Source organism: Microcebus murinus, chromosome 6, assembly GCF_040939455.1.
Source record: "Microcebus murinus isolate Inina chromosome 6, M.murinus_Inina_mat1.0, whole genome shotgun sequence".
Classification (NCBI taxonomy): Eukaryota; Metazoa; Chordata; class Mammalia; order Primates; family Cheirogaleidae; genus Microcebus; species Microcebus murinus.
This window is the reverse complement of record NC_134109.1, coordinates 69,412,098-69,424,416: the sequence shown is the minus strand read 5'-3', so window position 1 is coordinate 69,424,416 and position 12,319 is coordinate 69,412,098. Positions and strand designations below refer to the sequence as shown.

At 47.6% G+C, this 12,319-nt stretch overlaps 2 protein-coding genes and 1 pseudogene across 2 annotated transcripts in view; 1 reads left to right on the top strand and 2 right to left on the bottom strand.

The window, feature by feature from the left end:
* Positions 1-12,319, top strand: part of NGDN (neuroguidin) — a 301,612-nt gene that overhangs the window by 131,189 nt on the left and 158,104 nt on the right. The window lies entirely within an intron of this gene.
* Positions 2,629-6,415, bottom strand: PPP1R3E (protein phosphatase 1 regulatory subunit 3E). The gene is made up of 2 exons (XM_020285866.2): positions 5,689-6,415; positions 2,629-5,398 (listed from the first exon to the last, which is right to left on the bottom strand). Exons 1-2 carry the CDS (start codon positions 6,103-6,105, stop codon positions 4,976-4,978), a joined length of 840 nt encoding a protein of 279 aa, XP_020141455.1. The 5' UTR covers positions 6,106-6,415; the 3' UTR covers positions 2,629-4,975.
* LOC142871386 (small ribosomal subunit protein uS8-like) lies at positions 7,166-7,853 on the bottom strand (annotated as a pseudogene).

Sequence of the window (12,319 nt, the reverse complement as noted above, 5' to 3'; positions counted from 1 at the left end):
TTTTTATATTTCAACTTTACTTCAAATATGAGGTTTTATATACACAAGGGAGGGTGGTTGCATGAGAAAGTTGCAGTGAGGCACAATACTAGTGGGTTTGGGGCCCAGTGCACAGGGCTGTACTATGAAGGAATTGGAGAGGCTCTGGGAGGACCTAGTGAGAACGGTGGTTTGGGGGTGGGGGGGGGGAATTCCTATAGGAAACTTTCATTTCCTTCCCAAGTTAGCTATTCAAAAGGTCGATCATTTGGTCTGTTTAGCAGTCACTGCTCTTTGGCAGCATCAACAAAAAAAGTGTCAAGGCTGGGGACACAGAGAAAACTATCAGTCCCTTTTATTCTCTTTATGCCTAGTTGGGTAAGGGAATGGATAGAAACTAGTAGCAGAAAATGAAAACATTTCTGATGTTATCCCTTGCTATGAAAAATCATCAGTCGGCATAGAGACCTATTTCTTAGTCTGGGAATGGGATGTGGCCAACAGGCCTGGGTATAAGCCCTATCTTGAGCTGTACAAACAAATTCTCTGACCCTGCTGGAGTCATTTCTCATTTCTGGACTATGTCCTCATCTGTAGAGGAGCCGAGGCCCAATAATCTCTAAAGACAAACTTTTTCAGGTCTCTGATTCTATGACTTGTGAACTGCAAGAATCCAAATGAGCTCCAGAAAAACACAGGAGTTAGAAGTAAGAGGATGTGGGAATTAGATTGGAAAACTGAAGAGTTAGACTTTGTAATAAAGAAAAAGGATGAGCTACATTCATAAAGAAAAACAACAGAAGGAAGTCAAGCTATGGAACAGGTAAGTGTAGGAAGACATCCGAGGTCCTGATGACAGGAAAGAGCAAGAGTTCCCGCTGCACTGCCTCAAGGGCCCAAGCCCTTGACCATGGTAGTGTTTTCTCTCACAGCACTTCCTAGTCCATGGTTATGTTATACCCCAAATTGCTACTATTCATAGTCATCAGCCTTTAGGAGTTTATAGTTTACACCAAAATGCATAACACATAATAGGACCCCTAAAGATTCTGCCAAACTCTTATTAGTGTTTCCTGGGTCAAATTAGACTCAACCATTTGGGAGAAACCAGTGATTGCAGTTGTCCAGGTGTACTTTGCTTTCTGGGGCTGTAAGAAATATGGATGGAAATTTTGCAGAGAGCAATGCAGGAAGGAAAGGGCATATTGCCTAATCTTCGTTGATTTGCAGATGGTGGGGTTTGTGATGGTACTGCACTTGCTCAGCCCCAGGTGAGGAAAAACCAGGGACCTGGGAGAATATCAGTGCTCTCGTCGTCGGAGAAGAGTGCACACCAAAAGCATCAGGGCAAAGAATACCTCCTGAGAATCTCAAAAGGACCAGGCACACAAAAGCCATTCAAGAAATACTAGTTTATTCCCTATTTTACAAGGCTTGGTGGCACTGCTAGTTTATAAGCCCACGTTCAAAGAGGGAGGCACCCAGTATTTGTGTGTAAGAAGGCAGCTCAGCCCAGGCTGAGGGGGAACTATCAGCTTACCCCCAGGCCCTAGGGCAGCTCAGTATGGCAAGAACCAGAAGACTCAGGTGTTGTTCTATAAAGCTGAAAATGGGGATATGGTACTTCTTACACAAAAAGAGCTCAGGGAACAGGATTATCCTTAGTTCTTTGCCTCCAATCAGAGTTTGCATTTACCCACTCAGTATTATCAGGGCTCCCAGAAAGGGTCTGAGCACAGACCATCCAGCAGTTGTCCTAGTCAGTGGAAACATTAGAGAACTTGCCTGTTCAAGACTAGTGCAGGAAGCGGGGGTGGGGGGGGGTGGCGGCACACCAACAGGTATAGAAGGTTGGAGAGAATCCCAATGTATGGAAAGGCTAGAGTTTTAATAGGTTCCCAAGTTTTCTAGAAGGCAAGGTGGGGTGGTCCCTTGCTGATCCTACAGAGCTGGGACACTGGCACAGGAGGCAACAGCAAGCTCCCATAAGGAACAGATGAAGCCTGGGGCCCCTTGCCTTCTCCAGACCAGTTTGGGAGACTGGGAGGATGAGAAGGCAGAGCAGTCAGAAACTATGAGATATGATATATTGCAAGATTTTAAATTTTGTTTTTAAAGGGAAAAAATACCTCATGGTTATGCAGAGGCTCAGGAGATTTCCTGGGTTCATTATCCTAGTTCTGCCATTTACTAGCTATATGATCTTGAACAAATAACTGAGCTTCTCTGAGACTGTTTCCTCATCTCTAAAACAGAGATAATGATAATGTTCAACTCAGGGTTGTCTTGAGCATGCATGCAAGACAGATTTTAACAGATAAGTGTTAAGTAAATGTGAGCTATCACTATTGTTAATGTGACACGACAGTAATACACACACATTAGGCAAGAGATTATTACACACTGATGATCGACCCAGTCTCCCTATTATCCTCCCTTGGGCTCTTAATTGATGAATAAACAGTGTATTGCTTGGTGGCTTCCAGTACAATTTCTCTCTTCACTTTGCTGGAACTTTGACCTGAAGGTGATCCACAAGATGCATGAAATTCTTCCTGTTTTCTTCACAAGGTAAGGATGATGTTTAAATGGGCATTTGTTTGAGGAATGACCTGAGGGCTCCTTTCCTTCCATCTTCAAAGGATTAAGGCTGTGGACAGGAGGGGCATGGTAACAAGCCCCACACTTTGTTCTGAATGCATGTGTGGGCACAGGTGCATGCCTCACCCCCTTCACTTAGGAAGGAGGGATCCAGAAATTTTTCTCTGAGAAATCAGTAACAGAAATGGGTTTGGGAAGCTGGTTACCTGGGAGCTCCTTGTTCATCTGTGGCATCAGGAACTGCTTCTTTTCCTTCTTCTTCCTTCTAGAAGATTAGCAAGAAGTAGCCTGAGGGAGGAAGGTGGAGCAACCATGGCCTTGGAGAAAAAGAAGTAGGTTCTCCACTCCTTCTGGAGGGAGAAGAAATAGCAGAGATCAAAGATGAAGAGGGAGGCAAATGGAAGTAGACAAAATGAAGGTAAATACCCTATATATTAAAAGGAAAAGCAATGAGAGGGGAGAAGGACAAGAAAAAGAGAGAAAAGCACAGAGGTTAGGAATAGGGTGAGAGAAAACACCCTAGGAATAGGGTGAGGAACAACAAGCAACCAGCAAAGGAACAATTCCCATGTTCAATTAACCAGGAGAAGACATAGGCATGAATGTGAATGGGTGGAAGACTCCAGCTTTCCCATTTCACTTGCTAAGGGCATGGCATGGACTGCCATCTTCTGGTGCATATAATATTCAAGTTGCTTTGATTCTTGATTTGGAATGATTTCTATTACTTATACCCATCATTTTTCATCCTCAAGAGAACCCTCAACATTATTTCCTTTCATCTTTGGAGCTCTCACACATCATTTTCCCCAACACTCTGAGACACTTCCCCAAAGTTGTCTCAGAGCACAGAGGCTGGAAGTCTTTGGGGGCAAGAGCAAAAAGGGAGGCTGGGCGTGGCGGCTCACGCCTGTAATCCTAGCACACTGGGAGGCCGAGGCAGTCAGGAGTTTGAAACCAGCCTGAGCAAGAGCGAGACCCCGTCTCTACTATAAACAGAAAGAAATTAATTGGCCAACTAATAATTAGCCGGGCATGGTGGCACATGCCTGTATTCCCAGCTACTTGGGAGGCTGAGGCTGAAGGACTGCTTGAGCCCAGGAGTTTGAGGTTGCTGTGAGCTAGGCTGATGCTACGGCACTCACTCTAGCCTGGGCAACAAAGTGAGACTCTGTCTCAAAAAAAAACCAAAAAACAAAAAGGGGCAGAGGATGAACTGTGGTTTGGAAGAGGCTCTGGAATACCCTGGGACTGTAGGCTGCTTATGGGATGCCTTGGGCCATCTGTGCCAAAAACTAGAGGACCCATCCTCAGTCCTAACCAGACACTCAGGTACTGTGAGTTCTGAACTGTAGCACTAGTGTGGCTTCTAATCTACACTCTGCCAAGCACAGGTCATAAAATGTCAAACAAGAAGGAGCCTTAAGAGATCATCTAACCCAAATACTATATTTCAAGGGAAAAACTGGGGCACAAAGAGGTGAAGTAGCTTGCCCAAAGTTTTACAGCTAGTCAGTGACTTCCTTTTCTTCTGAGGCAGAAAGAAAAAATTGGAATAGTGATTCTCACGGTTCACCATTCTATAACAAACACAGTCTATAAAGTGCTTAGAGGTTATTAAAAGGCACCCCAGAAAGGTAAGGCTGGAATTTTTCTGGAAGCCCCTGAGTATACCAACCACTTAAGCACCTCCTTATTTGGCTACAAGGACAGCCCTGGAGTTGCTTTACCTCCATTTTAATCCCCAAGGCTGCCTGGCGGCTGGAGAAAGGAGCTCTGACTGCTGTCATCACTTGCCAGCCAGTCTATGGAGACTGAAGCTAGGAACTGTCAGGAGTGACAAGGGAATCCTTGGCCATTGCCAAGGTCCGGGGCAATGGCCAAGCTCCTGGGATTAAGCAAGGCAATTATGGCTGAGTTAAAGCTAGGATGGGCAGGACTGGGAGACCTGAGGTGGCAAAGGCAGGTAAGAAGAGGGAATGATCTAGCAATCAAAATGACTTCAATTGAAGTGGGCTACTTCACATAATATCTCTTCAATTCCAAAAAGGTTCCTTTGCCTTCAACTGCCTAGGCCAGATGGGCCTATTCACTTAAAAGAACCTCACCATCTTCCCCATTCTTCTGCTTTTTTCTAATCCCTGTAGCGTCCTTTGGGGTCTCCTTTCTCCCCTATGCCTTGGGTTCCTTCCACTCACATCCAACCAGCGTTTTCCACCCCAAAGTCCCCAGCTTTGTTGATTCCGACCTCCCCCGCACGCCCCTTTGATTTCTCCCATCCTCCTCGCCGGCTTCCCGCCAATCTTGGTTTCTCCCATTCCTCCCCGCCACATCAGGTTCCCCTCGCCCCCGGGTGCCTTTGGATTTTTCCGCCGTGGGCCGCAGGCGCCTGGTCTCAGATAAAGTGGATCCAGCCCTGGGGCTCCGGGGCTCCGCCACTGCCCGGGTGCTCAGGCCCACGTAGAGCATAGTCACGGCCGCCGTTGTTGTCCCAGAACTCGCGACCCGTCACACGGTAGCGCAAGGCGAAGAGCAGGGCGCCCCCAACGGGCGGCGCCGGCAGACGGAAGGCGAAGCGGTCGGCGCGCGGCGGGGGCGGGGCCGGGCCGGCGTAGGCGGCGGGCGCCTCCCGTTGGCTCCGCCAGCCGTCGGCGCTCCAGCGCACGCTCACGCGCTTCTCGTAGGCCAGGTCCAGCACGCGCGCGCTCCCGGCCACGCCCAGCGGGCTCGCCTCGGCGCGTTCCAGGCAGATTCGCTGCGCCTGCAAGCGGGCGGCGAAGCCGGGCTCGCTGGCCGGCTCCAGGGCGGCGCGCGCCTCCTGGGGGAAAGAGAAAAAGGGGAGAAGGGAGCCCACGGCGAAGAGGGGGCGGGCAGAGGGCGGGTCAGAGCGAGGCACTGGACCAATCAGAGGCCGACCCTGGCGTCTGGGCTGGCGGAGGGGGCTTAGCTGCAGGGATGCCCCAGAGCCACAGGCCAATGGGGACCCCAAGGGGATGAGCCTGCCCCAACCCAGGGATGGGACTGGAGATGGGTGTTCCTTGACTAAGCCACGCCCACCGCGGCCAGCTCGGAGAGGTCCCCAGGAGGGGGCGTGCCCCTGCCGCCTACCTGGAGGCCGCGGGCGCGGGGCTGGCACGGCGCGAAGTGGCGGAGGGCGTCCCTCTGCAGTTGGACCTGCACGTGGCGGGGCACCCGGGGCAGCTCTCCCGGGCGGAAGCGGCGCACGGCAGCCAGCTCCAGCCCCAGCGCGTCCGCGAAACGCACTCTCTTGCGGGTGTCCGGACTACGGCTGCGGGGCGCCCGGGCCCCGCCTCCTCCAGCGGGCGCAGAGCGGGCCCGGCGACCCCGACTCGGAGCGTGAGCTCGGGATCGGGCGCCGAGCCGTGTCCCGCCCTCGCCTTGCTCCTCTTCTGGCTCCTCTTCGAGGCTGGGCCGCTGGCTGCGGTAGTAGGCGCGCTCAGTCAGCGCAGCGATAAAGCTCAGGTTGCGAGGGATGTCGGTGCGGGGGGGCCGCTCTCGGGACATGGTACCCCCGCACCGGCAGGGCCAGCCCGAAGCGCCACCGCGCTGCCCTCCCTTCCTCTCTCCCGCCCGCCCCGCGTCGGTGCAAAAGTCACAGGGCCCGCTTCAGCAGCCCCTCGCCCTTGCGTACTCTCCTTGCTGTCACCTCCAAGATCCTCCACCGCCAGTCGCTCTGCCTCGCCTCGGTGACCACTTTCCCTCCCTCTGGCGGTCAGCTCCTAGGGTCTTCAGACCATCGCATCCTGCCTCCTGCGAGCTGTCTGCTCTGAGCGTGCGCTCAACGGCGCTCACCCTCGGGTTCCGCGGTCCTCATGGCCCTGGCCCCCGCCCACAGCCCAGTGACAGGTGGCTCCGCATCTGTCTTTGCTGCTGCACCAGGGGGCGGGGACTCCACTTCTTCAGGCCTGACTGAGGCCACTCAGCCTTTTTTCAAAAAGTCCTCAACTTCACCCGCACGGCACGGGAAGGGTTAACACAGGGAGGAAAGAATAACCTTTCTTTTTCTTGCTGGGGAAGGTTCAAAACACCCAGCATGTGACTTTATCTAAAGGACTCACCATTTTCTTTTTTTAAACCTAGACTCCAGATTAGGGAAGGGGTAGAGGTGGGTGCAAACAAGGAAAGGTCATGGAAGCTGGGTGGAGTCTCTGAAAGAGAAAGTGAGATGTGGCACTCAAAAAGGGCAGGGGGCAGGGAGTGGGGGTGGCTGAACACTGCCCATTGGAAAGTGTCCAGAACTGAGAATTGTGGAGAGACCTAGCTTCTAGACCCACCTCTAGTGCTATTTTAGCTGTATGACCTTGAGCAAGGAACAACTTCTTTGGACCTCAGTTCTCTTATCTGTAAAAAGTGAGTTAAGCCAGGCACTGTGGCTCAGGCCTGTACCCCCAGCGCTTTGAGAGGCCAAGGCGGGAGGATAGCTTGAGCCCAGGAGTTAAAGACTGCAGTGAGCAATGATGATGCCACTGCATTCCAGCCCAGGTGACAGAGTGAGACCCTGCCTCAAAAAAATAAATAAATAAAAAGAAGTGAGTTAGAGTTCTGATTTCTGTTTTTTTTTTTTTTTTTTTTTTTTTAAGAAGCACCAGAGTCCACTGAGGCATTTTATTTGTAAGTATGTATTACATCCCTACAAAAAGAATCCCAGAATTTTCCCTCCTGTGTGTTTTCTTCTTGCTTCTTCATGGTCCATGATGCCAGCTGAAGTTGTCAATACAATGAAACCAAACTGGTGGGATGGGAGCAGATTATTCTGCCATTTTTCTAGATCTTTGGAGTTGCACATCAAATCTGGGGCTGATCACTCCACACTTGTTTAACCTGCCTGTGAGGTTCACAACAATTTCCCCAGCTCTGTGATCATCGATGATTTCAAATTCGCCAATGTAACCATGCTTCATCATCACAGTTAGAAACCAGACAATGACTTTGGAGCACAGCCTTATAAGAACCTGGTGTTTGCCTCTCTTTTTGGCATTGCTGATGCTCTTAAGAGCATCAGCCAGGACATTCATGCGCACCATTATGGCGGCATGGAAAGATGGCTAAAAGAAGGTAGAGTTCTGATTTCTAATCCAACTGTAAGCCTTTTGAGGGCAGGGGCTGTCTGATTCATGGTGAGTTTTAGTACATGGTAAGCCCTCAAATGATTGAATGAATGAGCACTTAACAACTCTAGAGCTGGGACTGTGAGCTTCCAAGAAGGGCAAAGAGCTGGCTTTTTTCTGCATTAGTAAAAAAAAGGTTTTTAATTTTTTTGAACTTTCCTATTGATCTTATATAGCACTTACAATGTGCTAGGTACCATTGTAAGAGTTTTACAAATATTAACTCATGTAATACAACCATCATAGGAACAGGGAATTTTTTATGCCTGTTTAACATAGGAGAAAATCTATAGAGAGGATAGGACTCTTGCCTGGGGTCACTTAGTTGATGACTGGGGAGCTGGGATTAGGACCTCAGCAAATCCAGCACTAGAGTCCACCTTCGTATCCCCTTGGTTACATAAGATTAAAACATGTAATGATGATTGTTATCATCTTCAGAGTATTCAAATGGGAAAAGTGAAATCTCTGAATTTAAACCATTAGGATAGTTTAATTGTAAAATCACAAGTGACTTAAATTGGAAATAAACTATGACACATATATTAACACTATTTTATGGCCGGGTGCGGTGGCTCACGCCTGTAATCCTAGCACTCTGGGAGGCGGAGGCAGGTGGATCGTTTGAGCTCAGGAGTTTGAGACCAGCCTGAAGAAGAGTGAGATCTTGTCTCTACTAAAAAAAAAAGTAGGGCCGGCACGGTGGCTCACGCCTGTAATCCTAGCACTCTGGGAGGCCGAGGCAGGTGGATTGCTCGAGGTCAGGAGTTCTAGGCCAGCCTGAACAAGAGCCAGACCCCGTCTCTACTATAAATAGAAAGAAATTAATTGGCCAACTAATATATATAGAAAAAATGAGCTGGGCATGGTGGCAAGTAGCTGAGGCAGGAGGATCGCTTAAGCCCAGAGTTTGGAGGCTCTTGTGAGCGAGGCTGATGACACGGCACTCACTCTAGCCTGGGCAACAAAGCGAGACTCTGTCTCAAAAAAAAAAAATTAAAAAAGAAAGAAAGAAATTAGCTGGACAATTAAAAAGATATAGAAAAACATTAGCCAGGCATGGTGGCGCATGCCTGTAGTCCCAGCTATTCGGGAGGCTGAGGCAGGAGGATCTCCTGAGCCTAGGAGTTTGAGGTTGCTGTGAGCTAGGCTGATGCCACGGTACTCTAGCCCGGGCAACAGAGTGAGACTCTGTCTCAAAAAAACCCAACAAAAAACACACACTATTTTATTATTGCACAATTCATTCTTGTTTGCATCACACTAGTATTCACCATAGCAATACTATTTAGCCAGAACTCATTTTTAAAGCAATATTTTTATTTTCTTATTTTAAACATATATGTAAAATCCATGGTCATATTATCTTAGGGTGTAAAATAATCATGCATTAATTTATGTTACAGTCAGGCAGTTTATTTTTATTTATTTATTTATATTAATTTATTTTTTTTGAGACAGAGTCTGACTCTGTTGCCCGAGCTAGAGTGCTGTGGTGTCAGCCTAGTTCACAGTAACCTCGAACTCCTGGGCTCAGACGATCCTCCTGCCTCAGCCTCCCGAGTAGCTGGAACTACAGACATGCACCACCATGCCCGGCTAATTTTTTCTATACGTTTTTAAGTTTTCCAGCTAATGTTTTTCTATTTTTTTTAGTATAGACGGAGTCTCACTCTTGCTCAGGCTGGTCTCAAACTCCTGAGCTCGAACAATCTGCCCGCCTTGGCCTCCCAGAGTGCTAAGATTATAGGCGTGAGCCACCGCGCCCGGCCCAGTCAGGCAGTTTAAAACAGTTTTCTTTGCTCTGGTAAATTATGAATCACTCACTGAATTACCTATTCGATACAATGTATACTATTTGGGTGACTGGTACACTAAAAGCCCAGATTTCACCACTATACAATTCATCCATGTAACAAAGAAACATTTGTACTCCCTAAATCTACTGAAACTTTTTTAAAAGCCAAGAAGAAAAAAATATATACATCACTGAAATAAAACACATGAGGTTCAAGACCAGTTTATATGGCCACAGGCTTTCTTGTAAAGGTTCTGTTGCCTTGTCCATAGGCTGAGTTGCTATCCCTATGCTCTGGGGTGGGGTATTGGTCTGAGAAGATCCTTGAGGTACATAGCTTTGAACCAGGTATCAGTTGTGTTGGTCCAGGAGCTCTGTTTGTCTGGCTCAGACTGACACTGAACGTTTATTCCAAATCAGTTTTTATTTTTTAAATAGCTACTGCAGTAATCTTTAAACATCTAGCTGGAACTGCTCAATAACTGGCCAGAGGCATTGATTGACTGATTCAGTCAACATTTGCTGAGGGCCTTTTAGGCTATGAGGACACAAAAGTGAGTACAACTCAGTTCCTGCTCTTAAGGAGCTTATAAATAAATGGGGAGACAGAAATATTAATATATGTAGGTCTTCTAAGACATTTACTGGAAGTATGTTTTTTATTTCAAGTAAATGTCTCAGAAGAAACCAGGATTGCAAATAAAAGTCTTTAGAGAACTTTATTCTCTAAAGAAGGTGGCAGGCTTGCTGGTGGCAACTGGACTGATCAGCTTAAGGGCAAAGAAGAAATGAGGATGGTTGAAAGAATGTGCAGAGCAGCAATTGAGAAGCAGCAATTGAGACATTAAGGAGTGGAATAGGCTGTGTTTAGAGGAGAGAACTGAGTGTGGACTTCTTTTTTTTTTTTTTTTTTTTTCCAGATGAATTGGTGTAGAAGAGTGTGGACTTCTAAATGGTGTGGATTCAGACTGTGAGAACAACATCGACTACCTGAAGGGGAGAGGTGATCTTAAAGCAAGAGCGTCAAAGTTAAGACAAACTTTTAGGTCAGATAGAAGGAGATGGGAGCCCCAGCTTCTTATCAGTATATGGCTTTGGGCAAATTACTTAACCTCTCCAAACCTCAATATACTCTTTTTTTTTTACTTTCAGAATGGCAAAGTACCAATATACTCTTTTTTTTTTTTGAGACAGAGTCTCACTTTGTTGCCCAGGCTAGAGTGAGTGCCATGGCATCAGCCTAGCTCACAGCAACCTCAAACTCCTGGGCTCAGGCGATCTTCCTGTCTCAGTCTCCCAAGTAGCTGGGACTACAGGCATGTGCCACAATGCCCGGCTAATTTTTTGTATATATATTTTTAGTTGTCCAATTAATTTCTGTCTATTTTTAGTAGAGACAGGGTCTTGCTCAGGCTGGTTTTGAACTCCTGACCTCGAGCAATCCACCCGCCTCGGCCTCCCAGAGTGCTAGGATTACAGGCGTGAGCCACTGCGCCCGGCCTGATATACTCTTAATGAAAGCACTTGGCACCTAGTAAGTCCTCAAAACGTGTTAGCTGTTACTATTATTGTTGCAGGGGAAACCTTGCTTCTCTAGTGACCATAAGGGCAAATGAGAATGCCAAGGCTTGGATTGGAGGTAGAAGCAAAGGGAATCAGCAGGAAAGGAGGAGGATTCGGTTGCCTTTTTCTGGTCTTTAGGGCTCTTTCCAATAGAGCTGAAGGAAGTGCCAGCTCCAAGAGCCCAGGGGCGTGCCCAGTCAGATATGCCTGTGCGTGCATCTGCTGTGGTCAGACTATGAACTGCCCTGTATGAATACACTGTCATTTGTGAATAATAGAGATATGAATGTTATCTGGAAAGATAAACATCAACCTTAACATTGGCAAGCTACAGGGATGGAGGCAGAATTGTGTGTGTGTGTATATTTGAAAACTTGTATTTTATTACTGTGTACCTCTTTTTTTTTTTTACTTGTCACTGACTTGAAGGCCATGAACCTCTATATTGTTTGATTTTTTTTTTCATAAAGAGAATGAATCCATATGTTGGGTAAAAAAATTAAAATAAAATCAATCTGGAGCAGGGCATGGTGGCTCATGCCTGTAAATCCTAGCACTCTGGGATCCAGCTGAGGCGGCTGGATCGTTCGGGCTCAGGAGTTCGAGACCAGCCTGAGCAAGAGTGAGACCTCTGTCTCTACTAAAAAAATAGAAAGAAATTAGCTGGACAACTAAAAGTATATATATAAAAACCATTAGCCGGGCATGGTGGTGCATGCTTGTAGTCCCAGCAACTCAGGAGGCTGAGGCAGAAGGATTGCTTGAGCCCAGGAGTTTGAGGTTGCTGTGAGCTAGGCTGACGCCATGGCACTCTAGCCTGGGCAACAAAGTGAAACTCTGTCTCAAAATATATATATATATCAATCTGATTACAAAAGAAGAGGAGGAGGAGGAGGAGGAGAAGGAGGGAGGAGGAAGAAGAAGAGGAGGCAATAAAATACCTGCAAAAACTGCTTGTGATCCAATTCCTGGTTCCCTGATGCCTGGCTGAAGTCCTAGCCCACAAAGAGGCCACTGGATTAAAGGTCTTAGGGAAAAGAGAATGGGAAAGGTTTAGTGTCTGTGTGGTGTCTGTTAGTCTCACAATAGTAAGACACCTGGTAGATAGTTCCCTGTGTCATGGAAGCTACTCCTCTTTTCCAGGCACACTAGCCAGAGCTGGAAAAGTTCAACAAGTGCATGGAACATCAGAAACCTTCCAGAAATGCCGAATTTGCTCCTAGATGTCCTGAGGCCCAGTGCTCTTCTC